This window comes from Lineus longissimus, chromosome 3, assembly GCF_910592395.1.
Source record: "Lineus longissimus chromosome 3, tnLinLong1.2, whole genome shotgun sequence".
Lineage (NCBI taxonomy): Eukaryota > Metazoa > Nemertea > Pilidiophora > Heteronemertea > Lineidae > Lineus > Lineus longissimus.
This window is the reverse complement of record NC_088310.1, coordinates 27781635-27804349: the sequence shown is the minus strand read 5'-3', so window position 1 is coordinate 27804349 and position 22715 is coordinate 27781635. Positions and strand designations below refer to the sequence as shown.

At 40.9% G+C, this 22715-nt stretch overlaps 3 protein-coding genes across 4 annotated transcripts in view; 1 reads left to right on the top strand and 2 right to left on the bottom strand.

The window, feature by feature from the left end:
• Positions 1-85: 85 nt before the first annotated feature.
• Positions 86-8546, bottom strand: LOC135484885 (cation channel sperm-associated auxiliary subunit gamma-like). Its single transcript, XM_064766582.1, has 24 exons — positions 8343-8546; positions 8055-8114; positions 7619-7766; positions 7155-7281; positions 6680-6914; positions 6332-6439; positions 5921-6104; positions 5280-5462; positions 4736-4937; positions 4291-4405; positions 4150-4200; positions 4004-4006; positions 3764-3766; positions 3476-3478; positions 3332-3334; positions 3092-3094; positions 2943-2945; positions 2662-2814; positions 2282-2400; positions 1999-2119; positions 1567-1764; positions 1186-1260; positions 680-794; positions 86-426 (listed from the first exon to the last, which is right to left on the bottom strand). The coding sequence occupies exons 1-24, from the start codon at positions 8544-8546 to the stop codon at positions 86-88; spliced, it is 2757 nt and encodes a 918-aa protein (XP_064622652.1).
• Positions 8547-9243: 697 nt separating this feature from the next.
• On the top strand, positions 9244-13020 carry LOC135485272 (activator of 90 kDa heat shock protein ATPase homolog 1-like). Its single transcript, XM_064767126.1, has 8 exons — positions 9244-9427; positions 9801-9880; positions 10049-10159; positions 10334-10422; positions 10635-10853; positions 11151-11306; positions 11488-11592; positions 11779-13020. Exons 1-8 carry the CDS (start codon positions 9348-9350, stop codon positions 12001-12003), a joined length of 1065 nt encoding a protein of 354 aa, XP_064623196.1. The 5' UTR covers positions 9244-9347; the 3' UTR covers positions 12004-13020.
• An 806-nt stretch (positions 13021-13826) lies between these two features.
• The window catches only part of LOC135484527 (protein Smaug homolog 1-like), a 34779-nt gene continuing 25890 nt past the window's right edge, over positions 13827-22715 (bottom strand). For both annotated transcript variants that reach the window (XM_064766098.1, XM_064766099.1), the window contains exons 10-12: positions 22632-22713; positions 22253-22342; positions 13827-21993 (exon numbers count right to left, since the gene is read on the bottom strand). In XM_064766098.1, coding sequence (XP_064622168.1) covers positions 21965-21993; positions 22253-22342; positions 22632-22713 — 201 coding nt within the window. In that variant the 3' untranslated portion in view covers positions 13827-21964. The remainder of the gene's footprint in view (positions 21994-22252; positions 22343-22631; positions 22714-22715) is intronic.

Genomic DNA, 22715 nt, shown 5'->3' with positions numbered 1-22715 from the left:
TTTCATCAAAATTTTTCAGAATTTTGAACTTATGAACAAATTCAACTCTGAAAGATCGGCATAGACAAAATCCAGTGCTGACAGATCAGGATGGCGGCCACGATTCTCGAGATGCTGTCAGGTCACAAGTCAAGATATCTTTGTCAACACCTACCTGAAACCCAACTTCTCTTCCACTGCTTTCCTGTTGCACACATTTCAGGAGTGAATCCTCAACATGGAAGTTAACACAAGACGTCAGAAGATCCCTCCCCGGTAGACTCTGTATACTCAGAGTATCTGAGGCAGCGATGTCATATTCAAACACAACCATTTCTGTTTGATGGTGTTCTTGCCGATTGTTACTGACTGTCAGTAAACTCGAATTAGCAATCTTGACTGAGATCTGCGAGTCCTCGACACTGTGAACCCCACTTTCGTGTTCCACTGCAAATACACAAGAGCACATGAAGATAAAACAGTACTGATATGACTGAGAGTTGAACCTACGAGCTCCCAGTTACAAGCCCAGTGCTCTCACCACTACCCATCACTGTGTCACACATCTGGTACTCATTAATCTCCACACATCACATTACAATCTTGTGTAAGAACAATCTGGCCGTGAGAACAACAAACTGAAATGGTGAGAGCTGGTCAAATTTGAAGTTTGTCTTTAAAATGAATGAAGAGTACATACTGATGTGTTCATCTGATGAGAGATGGACTTCTATAGTAAAATGAAACGTCACATTCTTGTCGAGGTAGATCAACTCTGGCAAATGGATCAACACATCGTTTTGTGGCACAAACTCCTGAAATGAACATTATACAGAGACAAGAACTCAAGACTTCATAAGAATACACCTGCCACTACTTCCCTCAAGCAAGACGAACACAATTTGGGACTGCAGCTCAGTTGTCTTCAGCTCAGTTGTCTTCAGCTCAGTTGTCTTCAGCTCAGTTGTCTTCTCATTTGCCAATACCTGATCAGATGTCCCAGAGTCTTGCTTTGCAAATGGCTTTGTACAACTCTTCAGTTCCCATTGCTGGGTTTGGCAATTGAAGAATTGTCTGACTAAAGTTGCCAAGTCCTGTTTTCCTGTCAAACTAGGCCCTATCAGCAGTTTGGCTGACCAAGGACAAACTTTACTTACTGCACACCGGTAGTCGGCCATGAAGTTATACCATTTCCCACAACCTTACCTTCATGTATTCTTCGATGTGTAGATGAATGCCGTCCTTCAGCAAACCATTGGTGAACTTAAAGTCAGTATCAGCCTGTAGAAATATTAAAGAAAAATTGCAAATATTCACTCAGAGGACTCTCAAGTTAGTTCTATCTAGCACTCTGGTGTCAGCAGCATTAAGAAGAATATTCACTAGTACAGTGGAGCCTCATGACAACCTAGCCCTTTGGTACCAAGAGAATCAGTCCACTTCCTTGTAGTGAGATGGGAAGAGGCAAGCAGTTTACCACCTGTGTTCTCAGTAAAAGTGTTCACTTTGACAAGGTTCCACTGTACTGGTATAAACCATGATTCATCGCATTCAAGCTGACAAAGTCACATATGAAACATTCTTTACCTCCTGCCCTTTGTCTTTCTCTATTTCAGCCTTCCACTTGGCTGTGTGACTGTTGAAGTCGTCCAGATACATCCTGTCCTGGGCATGCTCCTTCGTGAGGAGTAGGTGTACGGCGGCCTGGTGCACGAGTGTGCCCTTCAGTGCGTTGTCACTCTGGCCGTATCCGTGGAACTGACGAGGAGGACCAAATAGGAACACCTGAAAGTCACCCAAGTAAATCACATTCTTACCTTTTATCACAATTTGATTCCAGCCAACAAATGTAAATTGTTCATACAATGCTTTATACTGTCAACTGTACTGTCTCAAAGCATTTTACTTTCACTCCCCAGCCTAATCAAGAAACAAAAGACCACGTACTGCACTGTACTTCATTGAAAGTCCCGACAGCACTGCTAAGGCCCCCACCCATCAATAATTACTCAGGCTGACCTCTTTTGCAGTGAATCCCATGATACTGTGAGGCATTGTAAACAGTATACTATGAAATGGACAAGCATTCTCCTCGGAGAAGTGGCTGTAGTCTGCTGATTCAGCTGCAATCTCGTTCTGCCTGAAAAGATAAAGTGATAGTTTCTTGCGGGATATCAGGACATTGATACTTCTTGGAGGAGTTTGAATCAATGCCAGGATCAACAGATGACTAGTCAGGCATGTGCGTAGCTCACCATACCTTTAGTTGACATATCATACAAAACACATTAGGTAAACTTACAATTTTCTTGGGTCTTTATGAATCACGTCCTCGAAGATGATGTTACTCAGTATCTCGACAGCAGGAATCTTCATGTGCTTGACTTGGACATTGCCCTCATCATCTGTGTAACCAAGCAGCTAAAAACAGCAAATACCAGAGGCAGGTATATGATTGACCTTAGTCTTCTTGTAAGGAGGTAAAATGGCATATGATATTAGGTACAAGCTGCCTTCTTGTCAGGTTAAGTTATAGGGATTGGAGATGTGAGTAGAACCGAGCTTCTTATTAGCTGGTTCCTTCAATAGGGATGACACTGAGCGTTTGTAAGAACTTTAGGTGGCAGGCCACGGGAGGAGAAAGCTACAGTACTGCATAAACACAGTTAGACATTATCTTACCTGACTGACTTCGTTATTAGAGTCAAAGAATAAAGACAGCGTCTTGATCTCCTTGTTGGACAGGTCAATTCTATTTGTCAACATATACGCGGACCAGGAGATCGACGGGTAAATCCGTGTGATGAACCAACTGGCCGTTAAACCAATCCAAATCTGAAACATGAAGATCAACTTTGAGTGAAACTCCATTTTCTAATGTCTGAAGCTTGAACTGTTTCAAAAGCTGAAGGTCTCATTCAACCACTAAAGGGAACCATCACAGGCAAGGCTAGAGTACTCACCTCCTGTGTTGAGAAGGACAGAGAGAAAGGCAAGGCTAGAGTACTCACCTCCTGTGTTGAGAAGGACAGAGAGAAATGCAAGGCTAGACTACTCACCTCCTGTTTGTCATTGAGAAGGACAGAGAGAAAGGCAAGGCTAGACTACTCACCTCCTGTGTTGAGAAGGACAGAGAGAAAGGCAAGGCTAGACATCTCACCTCCTGTGTTGAGAAGGACAGAGAGAAAGGCAAGGCTAGAGTACTCACCCCTGTGTTGAGAAGGACAGAGAGAAAGGCAAGGCTAGACATCTCACCTCCTGTGTTGAGAAGGACAGAGAGAAAGGCAAGGCTAGAGTACTCACCTCCTGTGTTGAGAAGGTACAGAGAGAAAGGCAAGGCTAGAGTACTCACCTCCTGTGTTGAGAAGGACAGAGAGAAAGGCAAGGCTAGAGTACTCACCTCCTGTATTGAGAAGGACAGAGAGAAAGGCAAGGCTAGAGTACTCACCTCCTGTGTTGAGAAGGACAGAGAGAAAGGCAAGGCTAGAGTACTCACCTCCTGTGTTGAGAAGGACAGAGAGAAAGGCAAGGCTAGAGTACTCACCTCCTGTGTTGAGAAGGACAGAGAGAAAGGCAAGGCTAGACTACTCACCTCCTGTGTTGAGAAGGATAGAGAGAAAGGCAAGGCTAGACTACTCACCTCCTGTGTTGAGAAGGACAGAGAGAAAGGCAAGGCTAGACTACTCACCTCCTGTGTTGAGAAGGACAGAGAGAAAGGCAAGGCTAGAGTACTCACCTCCTGTGTTGAGAAGGACAGAGAGAAAGGCAAGGCTAGACTACTCACCTCCTGTGTTGAGAAGGACAGAGAGAAAGGCAAGGCTAGACTACTCACCTCCTGTGTTGAGAAGGACAGAGAGAAAGGCGAGGCTAGAGCACTCACCTCCTGTGTTGAGAAGGACAGAGAGAAAGGCAAGGCTAGACTACTCACCTCCTGTGTTGAGAAGGACAGAGAGAAAGGCAAGGCTAGGGTACTCCCCTCCTGTGTTGAGAAGGACAGAGAGAAAGGCAAGGCTAGACTACTCACCTCCTGTGTTGAGAAGGACAGAGAGAAAGGCAAGGCTAGAGTACTCACCTCCTGTGTTGAGAAGGACAGAGAGAAAGGCAAGGCTTAAGGGTACTCCCCTCCTGTGTTGAGAAGGACAGAGAGAAAGGCAAGGCTAGACTACTCACCTCCTGTGTTGAGAAGGACAGAGAGAAAGGCAAGGCTGGACTACTCACCTCCTGTGTTGAGAAGGACAGAGAGAAAGGCAAGGCTAGAGTACTCACCTCCTGTGTTGAGAAGGACAGAGAGAAAGGCAAGGCTAGACTCACCTCCTGTTTGTCATTGAGAAGGACAAAGTGACCATCAAGTGATGATGTGAAGAGTGTAATGTTACCATCACTGTTATAGCCACTCATCAAGATGAACGCATTCCCGCCGTCAAAGCTGAAAACAAAATACACCACATAGCGATGAAAAAGCCAAGTTCTTTTCCGTCGGCAGAATCTCAGCTCAAAGAGCTTTCACGACCCACAGTCAGGAGTAGGCTCCAGTAAGGTAACAAGTGCTAAACTAATGTGAGATCTTTAGCATGGGAAGTCAAAAGGGGGTTGCACCAAGTGAAATTAGGATACCAAATCAGATTATTCTGGCTTTCACCACAAAAAACTAAGAATAATCTGTGTCCTCCAAAGAGGAGGAGAGGTGACTCAGTGTGTGAAACTGTCACCAACACTTGTTGTTCTCCACCTGAGTTCCAGTTTGCCAGTGTCCTACCTTTGAACAAGATGACTCCCCCAGAGATAGATCTCAATTGATATGTGTGCTGTGGTGGATATTCCCTGGATGTTCACCATCTTCGAGATCGCCTCTTGCTCTGAATTGACCAGTTTCGATTCTTCCAATAGAACATGGTTAGCATGAGCTGGGTTGATCATCACGTCTTTGGGGATGGTGTAAAGCAATGTGATGTTACCATCTGAAGAGAGGCAAGCGAGTTTTCAATTCTTGTTTAAATGCGGTGTTGAAAACCTATAAAATATGGTGTCAACGAGGATCGGACAAGTTCTAATGCCGCGTAGGAGGAAACTGGAGAAGCCAAAGGAAACCTGTGCTGTAAGGGTCACTCTCTCTATCAGATTCAGTTAACCACTGGGCCAACCACCATATAACAGGTATCACGTTTATTCAAATCTTATTCATTGTGCTATTCTGAAAACCCACTCAAAATGAGCTCTCCGCACCATACACAGTTAAATGACAGAAAACTGATCAAAATGCTGCTGTATCATTAACAAATGCTTTCATCACATGGATTTACCTCTAAAATGTAGCAGTTTATAGTCAGTGAGATCCGGCGTGTCGCCCGTCTCCAACAATATCAGACCATTGACAAGGCCTGTCGGGAGGACATCTAGTGAGACGACTTGGCAGTAGGTGTCGTTAGTGATGTCACACACTCCTCGACCTGTGTCATTGACCTCGGAGAAAGACAAGCACAACCCTGAAATATTAATGTGAGATGGTAAACTGAGGCCATGTGGGTCTGATTAATTTACACAGGGTGGCCAATAGGTGGCTCTGCTTTCTTCAAGTACTCAGCACAACTGACGCTTTTCTGACGAATTACATCATCAGTCAATGAAAAAGACCCGATCCATTACTCCTATCAATCATCTGAAGACTACCAATTTGAACCAATTTGAGAAGAATCATCAGTTCGGTGGGTTTTCCCAGGTTGATATATGCACCTTGCATTCTCAAGAGATCACACAGAACATGATTTCCCAGATGGCGGATAGTACCATCAACAAGGCCAGGCATTAGGAAACACCACGCTTAATCCTGGTGGACAGAATCAGGATGTTAAGGCTGATCTTGTACCCTTATACCATCCAGGACGTATTAGGCTTTTCCTGCAGGCATCGTTGAAAGAACCAGTACCTCAGTTTGCCAACCTACCGCTGAGGTCCGACACTTGATCCTTCATATACACCTTATGGTCAGTGGTCCTAAGGAAGACGTAGTGGACTTTGGGGATGTGCTGTTTCGGTATAATGATCTCCTTTACACAGCTTTTGTTGAACACCAACTTGGGCCCCATCTCCACAGACTTGAACTTTCCCATCTCTTGTATCACACCAACCTGTTACAAACAGACAAATAACGTTAGGTAGGCACGCACTGACGAGTGAAGACAGTCCTGCACATCGTCTTGTCCTTAAATCTCCATGACTTCAGTCAATGGACCACAAAAGTTTCAACAACAAGCTTGAAATCTACATAATGGCAAGCATGGCCATGTATTTGAGGGATGTAATTGGTGTTTCTGAGTACTTATATCATCTCATCAGATGAGTCTGGTATACTTACCGTTGTACTTATTAGGACGCTATCAGAGAGGGTAACAGTGTCGAAAATCTCATCAGGTGAGGTAAAGTGAGAAGATGGACACACAGGTGATCTATTGAGTGGTTGTAACTAAAAGAAAAGATCGTGTATGAGAAAAGCAACTGTTTACAGAACTAGAAAAGGAAATGATCAGGAGATTAGTTTTCAAGTTATAAACTGGCCAGGCTCCCCCAGAGAGGAGGTCGTTTTCCAAAAATGTAGGGTCCATTAACAGTTAATGTTGACATCTTAAAGGAGCTTTCGATCAATTTCAAAGACTTTTACCCAAAAGGGGGACTCATCGCTGCAATATGGCTAATATTTTCTTACTCTAAGTAATGTTATATTCAAGAAATCATCACTGCTATAGAGCATCAGGTTATTTCCGAAACCACTGATCACTTCTACCGGAGACAGCTCCAGGATAAACTTGTTGGGGTAGGCCTTCGTTTCAGATAGGACGTCTTCTAGTTCATTGAAGTCTGCTTTCTCACCAAGGGCGTTGATTAGGGAGCCAGGCTCTGAAGGTGATGATGTGACAAAGCTGTCCAAGTGGATGACGTGCCTGGAATGATACCAAGGCTGTAAGTAGAGAGTTGTGAGAAGCCAAAACAACATGCAACACATCACTTGGTAAAATATCAACTTTTGCAAAACAGAAAACATCAGGTGATATTGCTCCTAATAAACTACTGCTCTCTAATACTTTCCGCAATCCAGGGCATCAATGGTGATCAGCATCAGCAGTGGAAATGGAACCAACCGGTGCATTTTGGGCAGTAGATTCAGATAGTGATGTTCTCACCTTGCACTTGACCATTCACAACCTAAACCCTCCACATCAACGATGACTGGCATCAACAGCATGTTAGGTCCAACAGGAAGGGGTGCAAGCCATACTGGGGAACAGATCGTGCTGGAACAATTTACATCTAAAGAACAGAATAAGAAGGATAAAATCAAAAAGAACACATGCTGTGGCAGTTGTGGTCTTAAGTTCAAGCTCTGAGATCTGGAGCAATACCTTGTCTCAAAATTTTGAACTGACTGAAAGTTGAAAAAATTTCTAAGTCCAAAACTTTTTTTCACTGGTTTTTTTGGTTTTCTGCTCAAAACGAACCAACATCATCAGTCCCAAAACTTTTTTGACTTTGAAAATTTTTCAGAATTTTGAACTTGTGATTCAGGGCTGATCAACGGCCAATGTCCCAAAGTCTGAGAGAAATCATGACATTCAGCACCTAAAAAGATGTGAGATCTTTACATTACCTGTTCCATTGGCCTTATCAATGAGTATGCCTTCCATCCTGAGCTGGCTTACAACAGAGCAGGTGGTATCATCATCACGTTTGATGCGTAGTATAAACACAGGTCGCACACCAGACAGGGCAAGGCTGCGACCATGCTCTTGAGAAATCTAGACAGATAAACACAGGAATTAGAACTGCAAGGCTCAGAAGAGATAAGGCGTTAAATAGGGCCTACTGCAGGTCAACCAATTTTAAGGCAGATTGATTTTTTGAGGCAGACAGAGGCACAGGAATATTGAGAAAGACAGTGAATGACCAATGCCCCAGCTGGAGCCAGCAGGTATAGAAAACAAGCAAGTCCTTAGTGATTATTATGTTACCAGTAGAGCACCTTCTGAAAATATCCATTTTTGTACGCAATAGTTGCTATGGTTGCAGCATAACACACTCCTTACCTCCAAATGATTACAAGCTATTTTTGCTCTCAGGAAATAAGGGTAGCTATGATATCCTTCCTGAAAATAACACAACAAATCTATGAGCTTTAGAAACATCAGATAAAGACCAACTCCAGGGATTGTGAATTGATCCATGGATGTCATCTATAACAACTTCATTCCTGTCCCAGGATAAGTGTTTTTAAAAAGATTCAGAACAATTTGAATAATTCTAAACTACATTCTATCATTAGAGATGCTATTCCAACAAAAGCACATTTCACATATCAATGAAATCATCATTACCTTAGGTGGATAAATCAGTAGATTGGGAATGTCAATGCCTAAGATTTTACTTGTTGTGTTTATACTTTCAATAGTATTTCCAACTGTTGTTGATTTCTGCAAGGGTTCATCCCATTTAACAGTGTCAACAAACCAAGAACAATGGTCCGCAGCTCCAGGTGAAAGCTGGTGCAGTAGACATAATGTAATCAGGATCTCCTTCATATTGTAGATTTCATCAAATCATGATCAGCAACTGGAATAGGAGGATTAGGAGTCATGATTCGATTGATGGGCATGTCCAAGTAGAGATCAATCATTGAATAAAGTGAATTGATCAACATTGACTGGTGATGACAATGATGTCATGGTTTAGTCCTTTTGTCATCTCTGGTGGTCAAAAGCAGCAAGTTATTGTCTTATTCTTGCCATTGTTGGAACATTCGCCTCGGGCCACACCCGGCAACTGCATCATGATTCTGGGAGTGGGACTGGGACCTCTCTCTTCTTTTTTCTTTGCAATTTAAATAAATATGAGGCAGACCAAATATGAAATAAGTCTGAACCACAAAAGATAAAAAGCCGCAATGTAGTAAGTATTAACTATTTAACTTCGATTTCGTAGCTGTATTTTCTGGGGCAACCTGTATGAATCAAGGGTGTGGCTTGTGCATTTTTTCTGGGACAACCTGTATGAATCAAGGTTGGCTTATACAAGTTGCTTTTCATCACGCTAAGCTGCAATATATTAGATATTGATGCACTACAGAAGATAGTTTTAAACCAGACGTTGATTGTTATCACATGAATTATGATTTTATTCAAGTATTGGAGAGAGATCTTTTTAAAATTCCCGCTATCAAAACGTCGTGTGCTAATTTTAGGATTAGTTCACTATTTTAGCAGAAGGTGGCCACAAGTTTCCGGTTCCGGGTCATGCTTCTGGAATTTTCAAGAAAAATCACCGGCATTTCGGGCATATAAAACGCTAATCGTGACTTTAATTCTGGTTTGATCGTCTTAAAAATGGCAAAGTGGGGCGAAGGAGATCCTAGGTGGATCGTCGAAGAACGACCGGATGCCGCAAATCCTAATAATTGGCATTGGTGAGTCGGTCAAATTACCTCTCGGTTTTTTGCATGTTCCTATGTACGGGATGTACATATGATGTACATTAACATTGTGTACCGAGTGTGTAAGCACAGGTTGCTCTGGTTACGGGATTATCCGGGTAGTGTAGTGGTACTCTGTACTGTGTAGAAACTGAAAAAGCCCATCGCTGACATGTTATTTCATGAGAAGCCACTCTTTGACTTTTAGCTGTTTGATGTTGACTGACATCTTGAACTGTCTTAGAGTGATATCTATAAAAAGACTCTAGTGAGGCCGAGAGTTAGTCGTAGTCACGTCGTAAAAGAATGAATGAATGAACTGGTTGTAATAATAAAGTATGCATAAATTTCCACCTCGTTATTTCAGGACTGAGAAGAATGCCAGTCCGTGGTCGAGGGAGAGGATAAAAGATCTCTTGGATGGCTTGAAAGTGGAGACGGAGGAAGGTGAGAGGTTGTGCCCTTGACCACCTGTTGATCAGAAAAACTGAACCCAGTGGTTCTTCGACAACCTGATCATAGGTGAAGCATTGAATGATCTACTCTAAAGAATGTTGTCGTGAAGTAGACATTGGTATATCATTTAGTAATCAATGTAATATCTTGTGATTCCAGGGTGTTGTCAGATCAGTGAGGTTTCCAAGATCGAGGGAGAAGCTTGTGCAAACAACAGGAAAGGCAAACTTATATTTTTCTACGAGTGGGAAGTGACGGCTGAATGGTCAGGTAAGAAAACAAGGATAAGTTATATATCAGAAAGATTCTCATAAAAATAAATTCTCAATTCAAAGGTACATAAAAGACGTCACTATATGTCCTTTTAACTTCCAGACACTAGTAAGTCTAAGAATTGTATTCAATCATGTGAAAATAAAAAATCTCTATGGCTTTTTGTTCCAGGTTTTCTGAATTCAGACCCTAAGACCAAGTATAAAGGGAAACTGGAGGTTCCAAATCTGAGTGATGAAAATGATGCTAGTGAGCTTGATGTAAGTGATTCATAAGCAGTGTTCACTGAAAATTCCTCTTGTCATGCTTGTCTGGAAAACCGTCGAGTCTCTTTTACTTTTGACTTGATTCATACAAGGACAGTGCCACGTAAAAACCTTTGGGAAATACTGACCTTGGTTGCACATTGCTATAGGAAATCAGGAAATCATCTCAGTTCAGGAAACCAACATTTCTTGCCCATCTCTTACAGGTCTCGGTGACAGTGACCTCTACCAAGGACGACGCCCATAAAGTCAAAGAGATCATGTGGCTAAAGGGCAGCGAGCTCGTCAAAGAACAATTGGGAAAATATATCAAAGACTTAAAAACAGAATTCAGTCAAGGAATGATTCTGCCAACTAAAAACCAAGGAAATGACAATGCTGCCAATGACAATACTGTAAAACCAGTGGAAACTCAAAATAAGACAGTAAGTGAACCAAGTGTTGAAGGTGATAACCTTTTGGGTAGCATAATGACTGGATAAGGAGAGGTTCTTCTCCTAATGCGGCACATGACATCTCACAGTAGGATATAAGGCAAGGCACAACAGGATAGGGACAGCTATTGGCCTCCCTATAACTTCTTGCTATGGCTCAGAAGAAATTGACCTTCTGATCGTAAACAACAACTGAAAGAAATTCTCTGAACATATCTGTAATTTGGTGTCTATTGCCTGCTTGAGACATTGACCTCGTCCTCATTTTGTACTCCTTGACTCTTTCAGGTGAAAAAAGAAGTGAAGAAAACGATCAATCAACCAATTCTCAAAGCTGTCCAGGCGGCTGGCCTTGGTGTGAAGATTCCAACGAAGATACTGACAATGACTGAACAGTTTCAGTGTTCTCCTGCTGATCTCTATCGGGCATTAACAGTTCAAGACGTATGTACTTTAGTGCTTTCATCTGAACATCATTATAATGTCAATTTCTTATGTGGTTGTTGCAATCAGGATGTGGTATATAAACCTTGTTCAGTGGGCTCTTTGGGTCACTAATTTTAGAACAAGTACAACTTTTTCCGCTTGCTATTCATTTCTTAATTCTCAACTCTTCTCCTTCCAGATGGTGCAGGCATTTACTCGCGAGGCTCTCTCAGTGTTCGAGGTGAAAAAGGGAGGGAGGTTTGTGCTATTTAATGGAAACGTCAGTGGAGAATTTACAGATTTGGTATGTATGATTGTGTTCACTTTGACGCCATTAGTTTTGAGTCCCAAGAACCTGCTCACAAACTTACACTTTTATTAAGATGGGCTGAAGTTGATTGTACATTCCAGCTTCTATGCACCTGTGTTCTGATAAATCTTTCCCAAAATCAATAAATTTATTCATTGATTTCTTGCTTTATATTTCCAGGTCCCTGGCGAAAAAATTTCAATGCGATGGCGCAGGAATGATTGGCCAAAGGATCATTATTCTGATGTAAAAATGGAAATATCTCTCAAACTAAATCAGACAGAACTAAAACTAACACAAACTGGTGTTCCTGCTAGCCACTTTGACAGTACGAAAGATGGCTGGTCGCAGTACTACTGGTTTGGTATAAAACATACATTTGGATATGATCCAAAACTCTTCTGATGGAAGTTTATGGAATGGAGCATTTGCTATCTCTTTCAAGAACAGATCAGTTTGTGACTGGTATTCAAAGATTTCATGAAAGCGGCAGCTTCAAGCTTGGTTTGGAGCGAATTCTCTGCCTGTTATCCTGTTAGCTGACGGTTCTTGTTCTTGGATAAGATATCAATTCTGCTCAACTCTTAGGCAATTTAATCATTCTGTGACCAGTTAATGTGTGGAATATGCTAGAGAAATGAGTTTCTTCGTGGACTTGTGCTGTTCACAAGGTTAATGTTGATATAATACTACAAATTGCATAATTTGTCATGGGTAGACCAGATTTCAAATTTGGACAGTTTTAACCTGTCTAAAGTTTTCAACAACTTAGTATGTTAATTCAGTGCCAACATTGGCTTAGGATTGTAAAGTGCAGTATACATTGAGTGAGTGTTCTCCCAACCTTATAGTATGTGCTTGAGTACTATTTCCTCGTGTCATGTCAGAGGATTGGACGAGGTCAGTTTCCCAATTCTACACTAACACAGGTTATATGTTGGGCTTCATCAACTTCATTTGAGCACGGTCAACTTTTATGCCAAGTTTATACATGTAATGCTCAATTTGTTTTTGTGATTTCTGTTCATGCAGTCAATTCTTTCTTTTCAAATATACATATATCAAAGATACACATGTACGTGTACAGTCATGATTGATGGTTTTTGCAACAATTCCACGGAATGTTTACAAATGTGGCGAAACAGATGTAAGATTTAGAAGCAAGAGTTATGTATAGTGTGCTGGCATTTTCAAAAGCCGAGGTGAAATTGAAAGGTCTTGTTTATGCTTGGGAAGTTATCCAACGTTTTGTCAACATTTACATGTTTATTGGATTAGAGCTTCATTTCATTTCAAACGCCTTTGAAATGTAAAGTTTGGATATCTAGCAATGTCTTGGCTTAGTTGAAACTAATTTATATGGATTCACATGTCTCGTCAATACTGGTACATAATGAAATACAATGACATGTTTGTATAATATGTTGTTTTTGTTCTTACTCTTCTGCTACTTCTTAGGCTTGTTCCTCCCTTGATCCGGAGACCTTTGTCTCTATTGATGCACCTTTTGGCCATGTAGGTTGTCTGTCGGTGCCCCAGAGTAGGCGTTTCTGGTGCACATGCTCTGGTGTAGCACTGGCACCTTCTTGACTCTGCCATGTTCATCCTCTTGATGTGGGCTTTAATTCAAGTGAGTGGCCTGTCCTACAAATAGAGACAAAAGATGGTGGTTACCTCTCTTTAGTCTTGTTGTGACCGTCCCATCTTTCCATAGTGTTAGACTCTTTGGGCAGTCCATTGCATCGTGCTAATTGGATCTCTGTATGTACCGAGTAAAAGGACAAGGCCAGTCCAGAGTTCTTAGTGTTGGCAAAGCAGTGGAGCTGCCAAGGCTGGCCGATTAAACTTGGCTGTGACTCATCTCTATCACAGTGTTGGTAAGACAGTGGAACAACCAGGTCAGATTTGGTCTGGTTGTGACTGTCTCATCTCTCTCCTAGACTCGGCAACACAGTGGATCTAACAAGGCTGATTCAGCCTGGCTGTGGCTGTCTCATCTCTATCACAGTGTTGGTAAGACAGTGGAGTAGCCAGGTAAGATTTGGTCTAGTTGTGACCATCTCATCTCTCTTAGACTCGGCAACACAGTGGAGCCAACAAGGCTGATTCAGCCTGGCTGTGGCTGTCTCATCTCTATCAGTGTTAGTAAGACAGTGGAACAACCAGGTTCAGTTTGGTCTGGTTGTGACTGTCTCATCTCTTTCTTAGACTGAATGAACAAGTCTCAATTTATAACAGAATACATTTTAATGTCCAAATCCCAGATTGTACAAACTAGTTCTTTCAAGTTGACATCACCGATTTGTTGACATAATGTGAATACAACTATTGATCACAACAATGTATGCTTGTCACTACCAGATCGTGCACCCAACCTCTCGTGCGGGTCTCCTTTAGTATTGCAATGCCAAGAGAAGATGGTATCAAATCGACTTTCTGCCAGATGGTAGAATTCTCCACACTCGAGAACACCTTAGTCTCATTATATCAGTCCAGAACTTTACCGCCGAGAGGCTTGCTCGGTACCCCACCTGGTGTAAGTGATAACAACAACACAGATATGTTGAGTGAGGTGATGAGTTGGTGTCAAATACAACAACAGAGGACAACAAAGCACTTTCAACAGAACGAAGAGAGGGAACAATACTACTCAAGAACCATCAAGCACCCAGAACACCTCGTCATGAACTTGTACTTACATAACAGCTATCCCAAACAGCTATCCCAAAACAAAGTTTGACGTATTTTGGCAGTTTGGGACAGCCTCAGTGGAGACAATGTGTAGGCGTAACACTGATGTATGCTGGTGCACGTCTGAACAGTAGCTGTGACACCAACATAAAGCACAAGATCAGAAGTATGTGACTGGTGGTGCAACGAAAAGTATAACCGAGAAAAAAACACAAGATTCATTCACAAAAATCAAAAGAAATTCACTTGACTACGATACTCCATGACTTCACAATGGACAACAGTTGTCAAGATAACAGAAAAATAGAAACAGGACGATAATCAGAGATGAGACGCACGAAATAAACCATGGAAAAACTGCGAACTGATACATCTGACGATATAGCATTGACTAAAATATCCGCAAGTGCATTCACAAAGTGCTCAGAAAATGAAGAGTTTTGGACTTATCCCCAACAGCGTAACACAAGTTGTCCGTCTGCTGATATTTTGGCGTAAATATAGTCTCATCTCTGTCAAAAGAGTCATCAAGGCTCATCCCACACATATCGATGCCATTAACATTTGTGACCCTCAATTCTCACAGGCATTGGACTTGTACCAATAGTTTAACCGTATCAATGGTACGAACACATACAATGCCTGTGAACTGATGTAGATGAGGATGATAAACATTCATGTAGGGAAAGACCTTGATGCTTTCAGGCCCATGAAAGGAGAGGAAGAACAGAAGGTAAACTGTGAAATTTTCGAGACACTAAAAATTGGCAAATATGCTCATTTTCAATTGGACAGACGAAATACTGCACTTGGTGCCAAGAGTAAACAGTTATTGCATTATACAATAGAAATGTTCACGTGTCTGAATTTTGCATTTGATAATGCATTTGTAAAAAAATGCTTGTGAAAATTTCATAGTTTACAGTAAGCAAGACAGAGTCAGGAAAGAAGGATAAAGAATTAGGAAGAAGTAAAGTCAAAAATAAAGTCAAAGAAAGGAAAGTGATCACTCGTTACATCCTCTGTTGTCTAATGACCTTTGACCTCTTGAAAACACAAAGAGGTCATCTAACACCACGAAAAACCTCACCAATTTCACCTGATCAATAAGTCCTTAATCTGAGATTCAGAAAACCGAATTAATGTATAACGTTCATGACATCTTGATTCCTAGATGGTGACTAGGAGTCCGAAACAATAACATTCTCGAAAACGTAATTCACAAACTTTGCAACCTAGCTAATATCTTATTGACCATAGTCACATACAATTAAACAGGATTTGTTTCTGAATTTGACCACTATTGGAATATTCCTTATAATTGTTCCACCAAATGCCAACAGAGGGCGATCTGTTTCCAACCACTTTACCATTAGGACATGCCTGTTACAGAGAAATTTTCTTTCTGAAAATGTTTTAAACTTGAGGAAAGTAATTTGAAACATTCGAACCCACGCGAAGTGTTGATGACTGCACAATATATTTCCAGTATCCAAAATTGGATCAAAAGTATACTTGTTTCCATTGGAACTGATTTGTTTGAATTGATAAACAAGACCTTAAGTTAACTAGTAGGTGTTTGAAGACTTTGAAGTAGTATTTGGAGCAATTTGGAGTATCAGTCATCAACACCTTGCATTCTTGACCTAACTTGTGTCTCCAGCATTTTTGAAAACAAAAATATGGGACGCTGCTGCACATGTAATCAGGTCGCATGTCAGACCTTGTTCATTGGAAACATGAGCACTGAAGGCCTGCCTTCAACACGTATGTGTAACTTCCCAAAGAGCAAGTCTGAGGCTAAGAATCAATGTTTGGTCATAATCAGCGAATCAGGTGTAGGATCACATAGTTTAGAACTAACAGGCAGTTTTCTATCCACCAGCAAGACAACACTCGGCCTTTCTCTCAAGTTTGTTATACCACAGTGGGTTTAAAACTCAACAAGTTTTAAAGAAATTATTAGGCAACTTTTAGAGCACCCAGCCCCTTACATCCAAGCCAAAATGAAAATATGCTCAAATGGTTCTAGTGGGAAAACAGCTCCGAATTCAAGGCTGTCACGTTATTTTCACAATCAAATTTTCCCAAGTAGGATAGGAGAACCTACCACAACCTGCTGATATAATGCACCTCTCACTTCGCAACATCAATGGCCGCACAAAGTATAACAAACTTGGGAGACAAAGCTCACTTTATCACCGAATAATCCGTTCGCTTTATGGTACAAATCACCTTCGACTGTTACCATCTGATAAATCTAAAGGCCAGTATTCAAATTAACGCTAATATTCACCTCTCAGAGGATCAAGTTGAGCATCGTTGGGTATTTCTTGTACCTTTCACTTGAGTTCAGCTTCTTGGATAAAAAATAATGGCGTACCAGCACAAGACTATGACAACTAGCAACTACAAGATTCGATTCGCAATCATTCAATCAACAAAAATTACACATCCCAAATAATTATTATACGATATATTGCAACGATGTCCCATGATCGTGTATTATTGGGCAGTCGACCAAAAATAGAAGTTCACTGTGCCGGCAGTGCACCGAGAAAATCATCTTCTCTTTTCAGTTACTGTCATTGCAAAGACTGGCTGTTCAATATTTTATTCAAAGTTCTGCTGAATTGTACATGTGTATTCAAACAAAGACAATGACAGTTGGTTTTCATCTATAAGTGACTCTTTAGATCAGGCCTGAGCCAAACTTTGACAGCAGTCAACATTTTATCTGAAAACAACAGATTTTTCAGGCACAGTGAAGTCCCATACCCTGAAACACACCATCACAGACATACTAATCAACATCAGCCTGAAAATGGGTTATTATGTCCCAAGTATTGCACTTATCATTTTGAATGCTTCACCAGCATCATGAGGGTCGAAACCTACAAGGTATGCCTAAAACCAAGGATAGGATAGGTCACATGTTTTGTTTAGGACAGAGTTGACAAAGTCTACTGACCCAGCAAGAAGCAACCAATGGCTGAGGCAACTTCTCGAAATGCCTTTCTGGTGAAAAACATCGAATGCACTGAAACTTATCCTATCCCTAATTTCAAACATAATATGTATTTTCTTCATGTCAAGCATACCAGAAACATGTGTGTACTTCTACTCGAACATGAACAAATCTCTGGTAAGCTCGAGATGAAGCAAGACTGTATCGGGTAACATCGATGTGCACCATGAACTTTGACCATGCCACAACCCTACGACATGGCTTCATTCTAAACTAGCGACATCTATTCCACACAGCACATTGACAACACCATATTCAGACATTCACAACTTAATATAATCATCGGCCAAGTACAGAAATAAACATAATATAATGACAATGTCTACGCACAAAAACTGACAGACTTTTGCGAGGAGATGCGACCCATGTGGGTGCTGCCGCATGCAGATAGGTAATTATACACGTCTAAATATATCTCACTATCTAACACATGACAGGAAAAAGAGCCAAAACAGGCCTTGATAGAGGCCAGGAAATCTGACAGGGAGAACGCGATTTAGAATCTTCGACTGCATGTTACACAGCGTATTGCCTTAGCCCAAAGAGGTCTGCTATCACAAACCACCAGTACAAAAATTGCAATGGATTTCAAATATGTCACAAACTGGGCAATTACAAGAGAATCGAAACTGACTGAATTTATCATTTTTCGAGAGAGTTTCATCTTCAAGTGGAAGAATTTGTTGGGAAATCAGAATCACCAGTCAACATCTGTGTAAACTGAATGTTGTATTAGAACAATATTTGAAGTGGGTTGTGTAAACACAATGGATCTAGCAGTTTAATAGTTTTGGGGTTACATTGGCCATTACTGCCCGATACTACAAATGAAATTCCACTATTTTGTGATTAGAGATTAGTCATAGTGGTGTGTAGTGTAGTCGCCATTACAACATGACTGACCGTGTAATATCTAGTAACTAATCCGAGCATAATTTAAGCGTGTGATCAACACGTAGGAACTTAAATTGTACTACACTACTCGCATCACCTCACTAACGGAATTCAAAGCGTAATTTCACAGTCACTTCAATACGTCACTGCAGAGAGAACTGAACAAAGAAATATTGCAACTCAAAAACATCATCACAGTCACAATAACAAGATATTGTGCGACCAAATTACACCTCTTGAACAACATCAATATTACAACAATATTCAAGTATATACCTTTCCCAAAAGGTGATTTTCTGCATTTTTTGACAAAACACTACATCAAATGCCACTTCGACAATAAACCAACATGTGCACCGTTCCTGACTCACTGAATCTCTACTCGTGTTTTGGGGTGAAAAAAGGACAGGATGAAAAAATATCTCTACGTAAGTTTTTTTTAACCGCACTGCAGATTGTTTTATATAAGTGCCCGAGTCGTAACTAAAGCTAATTTCTACGTCATATTCATTTCAAAACTTGTGGTCCATAGTTCTGAGGCACAGCGGAAAGTTTCATTAAAAAGACTTCTAAGGTCACCCAAGGTCACCAAAGAAACTTTCAACTCAAGCTGGTCAACGTCTGCTAATGCTCCACAGAATGAGTCAGCACTTTTAGTGAGCTTGAGCGACATAAATGAAAAGAATATAATGCACACTTCAATCTACAAAAGCTTCCAAAAATAAATATAACTGAAGCGCCAGCGATTGCTGATTGACTAAGAGCTACTATGGCAACATGGCCCCACCCTGGCCAGCAGTGGTTGACATCTATACCAACACGGAAGGTATAAACAGACCTGCATGCTGAGTGAAAACATGCCCCGCATGAAACACCACAGCCAACAACCAGACCACCCTTTATACACACAATGGTTACAACCAGAGTAGGGAATAGGTGAAACCATTCTTGATATGAAGGGTCGACAGGTTGTGAATCAAACCAGTGATACTTAATCCCAAACCTACCCACATAAAACATTTCAACGTTAACACGACTTCTAAATTTGTGGAAAATTTTTACAAACAGGAACATGTACATGTACTGTAATATGACGAATATTCATCTTAATTTGTAACATGAAATAGTAACTGATCTAAATTTGCATATTATTAGAAACCACAGGAAATAAAACGAACAGTATTATCAGGAAAACATCCCAGCGACAGCACAACTGATAATGAAAATGAAATAAAAATTCTAGATCCAAATGAATAAAAGTAAACGCTAAGTAGCCCGCAGTCCAGCTGAAAAGTTCTCATACTTCTACAAGTATAATCATGTTTTTTGACAAATATTTGCACCATGATTTCACTACAACTTTTCGGTCAGTGCTGTCGCAGGGATTACTTGTCGACCAGATGTATGATTCTAAAACAACTTGGTACCAGTTTCTTTTATTAAAATTGGCAATGTAAAGAATATTGCTAGCTGACTTGAAATCACTCAACCCCAGGCCTGGGGTTGAATGAGATAAGTTAATATATTTGATTGAAGACTGCCGTCTGCACTAATACAGTAACATAAACATCATCAGACTCAAGAACAAACAGGACAACAAAACGACAGTGCAGGTGAACAACGTCTGCCAATTTTATCAACCTGAAGCACTGCAAAATCAAAATAGTTGTCTAAATTTCTATGACAGGAAAACTTCCCACTCTTTTCAAAGTAGACATCATAAAGTCTGTTTAAAAACAGCAACCATGAACAGTTTTTAAAACTTCGCACATAAACCAGAAATAACATTTCCCCCCATCGTAGTTTTGTTTTGAAATGGTTGGTTTTCTGAAGTGAAACTGGCAGCCAAACACTGTTTAACATATCAACTGCCAACTTGTCCCAAGACACTTGCACAAGTAGAGATGCTGGCAGAAGTGATTTGACAAAAGCTGTGGTGAATAAGACATGTTACACATATGAACCAGACCGACATCACATCACTACATGTCCAACACAACTGCCGAAATAATCTATAATAGAATTCACTTCCGTGACCTTGAACATTACATTCTATCATGACCTTAACCATTATAATGACCTTGAACGTGATCATTACCTTGAACTGTGTTTATACTAACAAGAAGACGTATCTTCTTTTATATTTCTTTGACAACAACATCCACAAACGTACCCGCTGGCCACTCAAAACGACACTAACACCGCATGAAAGTGGCTCCATGCATGACATACATGTATAAATATCTGTTCATCTGTCGAGGAGAACATCATATGGTAATTCATTTACTGCAAATCAATGGATTTGAAACACATGTACTATTGCCTAAAAGTGTTCTTGACAAAAACATAACTGTGATATTCAAAGAAACCGTATGGCTTATGCTGCAATCAAATCTGTTCAGAAAATGAATAACTTACAGCTAATTAAATCGATCATAAAAGAAGTGGTGTTAAATATGAACTTTCTGACGAATGTTGTCTGTGCCCAGCACTTGACAAGATGTCGCCATCAGAGTTCGAGTTCAAATTGTACAACGGGGACATCAATTTACCTCCAACACACAAAACTCTTGGTGTATTCAAAAGGTGTATATATACAATAAACTTACATCCATTTCCCAGAAGTGAGTGTCACCAGTCATTTATCCCAACCCTCCTTTACAATTTCCAAGACAAAAGTTCTTCATCACACATGGAGCCACAGAGAAGATGGCTATAAGTGACCTGGGTTGGCAAAACTAAGCAATCGTGATCAAATATAGACATTTATGACTCAAGAACTTCACATGACTAAAACAATCATTTTCCTCAAGAATAAACTAATTTTGAGGAAAATCGTTTTTCACTTGTTGTTATTGTGCCTTACTTTTGCCAGGGCGGGTCTCATATACTCACAGCAGATGATACATCGGTCAGAGATGAGGACCAAATAAATCAGACCAGATAAGGCACTTAGAAATGAGGCATATTACCCAGGTGCTCTAGGGTAAAATAAATACCGAAAAGTTCTTAGAAACATTCATCCCTGTTTTGAAAGCTTCAAATTATCTTAAATCCAGTGGCCAAAACATTGTTTGAAATAAAGTTAGTTCACAAGTTCAACAAAATCATCATCACTGCAGTGGGTGTTCTTGTCGTTCAGGAAATATCACTCAGCAAGTTGTAAATGCAATAAAGATCACAGCTAGTCAAGAATAATTACAACATTGCAACTAATTGCAGAGAATTCAACCTGGGCACCTGGGTAAACCTCTCTGTAGATGTACTGAATCCAGATGTATCAGAGATACCAGACTACATCAGACCTACCGATAAAGTATACCTCCATTGGTTACAACACATAGGCTACAAGGACTATCTTAGTCAACATTAGTTTTCCCAGAGATGAAAATTTCCAATCAGAGCTGACTGGTTAATAAGTGTTGCTATTGCATCTATTTTGATAGGCCCTGTACAGTATTAAGCCTTCATGCTAAGTCTGTGACAGGCAATGTGTTTGTATGACCAGCTTTATAGATGAGACCAGAAGCCAACACTCAAACTCCATGATCGGAGGCAACTCCAGAATCTTTGTCTCTGTCTGATCTCGACAACATGCCTTCTATTCGGGAACGTTTAAGGTTCATATTCGGGAAAACTCTTCTCTATTTTGGTCATTGTGTGTAGAGTTCTTGTCGTCCGAATCGAGGGACTGCTTGACGCATTGATGAATCATGGCAGTGGCTGCGTCAAGCTGGTGGTCTATGGCTTTCTTTAAAATGTCGACCCTCGATCCATGTTGTCTGAAAGTAAACAAACATCATCGTCACTTGACCCAGGAATGACAAAACAAGCAGCCATTTCTGCTCACTCTGAGGCTGTACATTGTTTTCAAAGGTGGCTCAGTCCTCATGTGATGGTGGATGTTTGCATGTTTATAAGTATGTTGATAATGGAGCCAAGCTTAGCGGCGATCGTTTTAAGTCATTATCTTAGCATAACCATGACAGAACAATGGCAGACAACTTAGTCCTCTACTTATTTTAATCAAAAACTACCTACCAAGTCCACCAAGCGCATGCTCAGTCATACTCAAGCAGAGGGAGTCAAGTCTGGCGTTGATCTCAGGTTCGGTAGCATTCAGCTCACTCCCTACAAGAAGAGAAACAGATCTCATATGATTCAAGCAGTTGTTTGTGCTGAGAGTAAGAGTACAAGGCATCGCACCCACAGGGTAGAACAGGTCGAAAGGTTTCTATAATCTTCATAGAAAGTATGCCAGGGGGAAGTGGTAAGAGCGAGTGTTTCCTTCATAGAGAGAGGTGACTGCAAAGGGAGGTTCTACTGTAGTCTCAGAGCATACACGAACACGATCTAGCAGTCTTCAGATTCGAAATCAGCTTCTCTTGTTTCAGCTGAAACTTGGTTGACTCGTACTCACCAGCTTTTGTAGGCAGACTCAGGTTTGCTGCATGAGCCCAGCTGCTTGGGGCCGAGTGTGCTCGCTCCAACTGTCGTTTTGTCT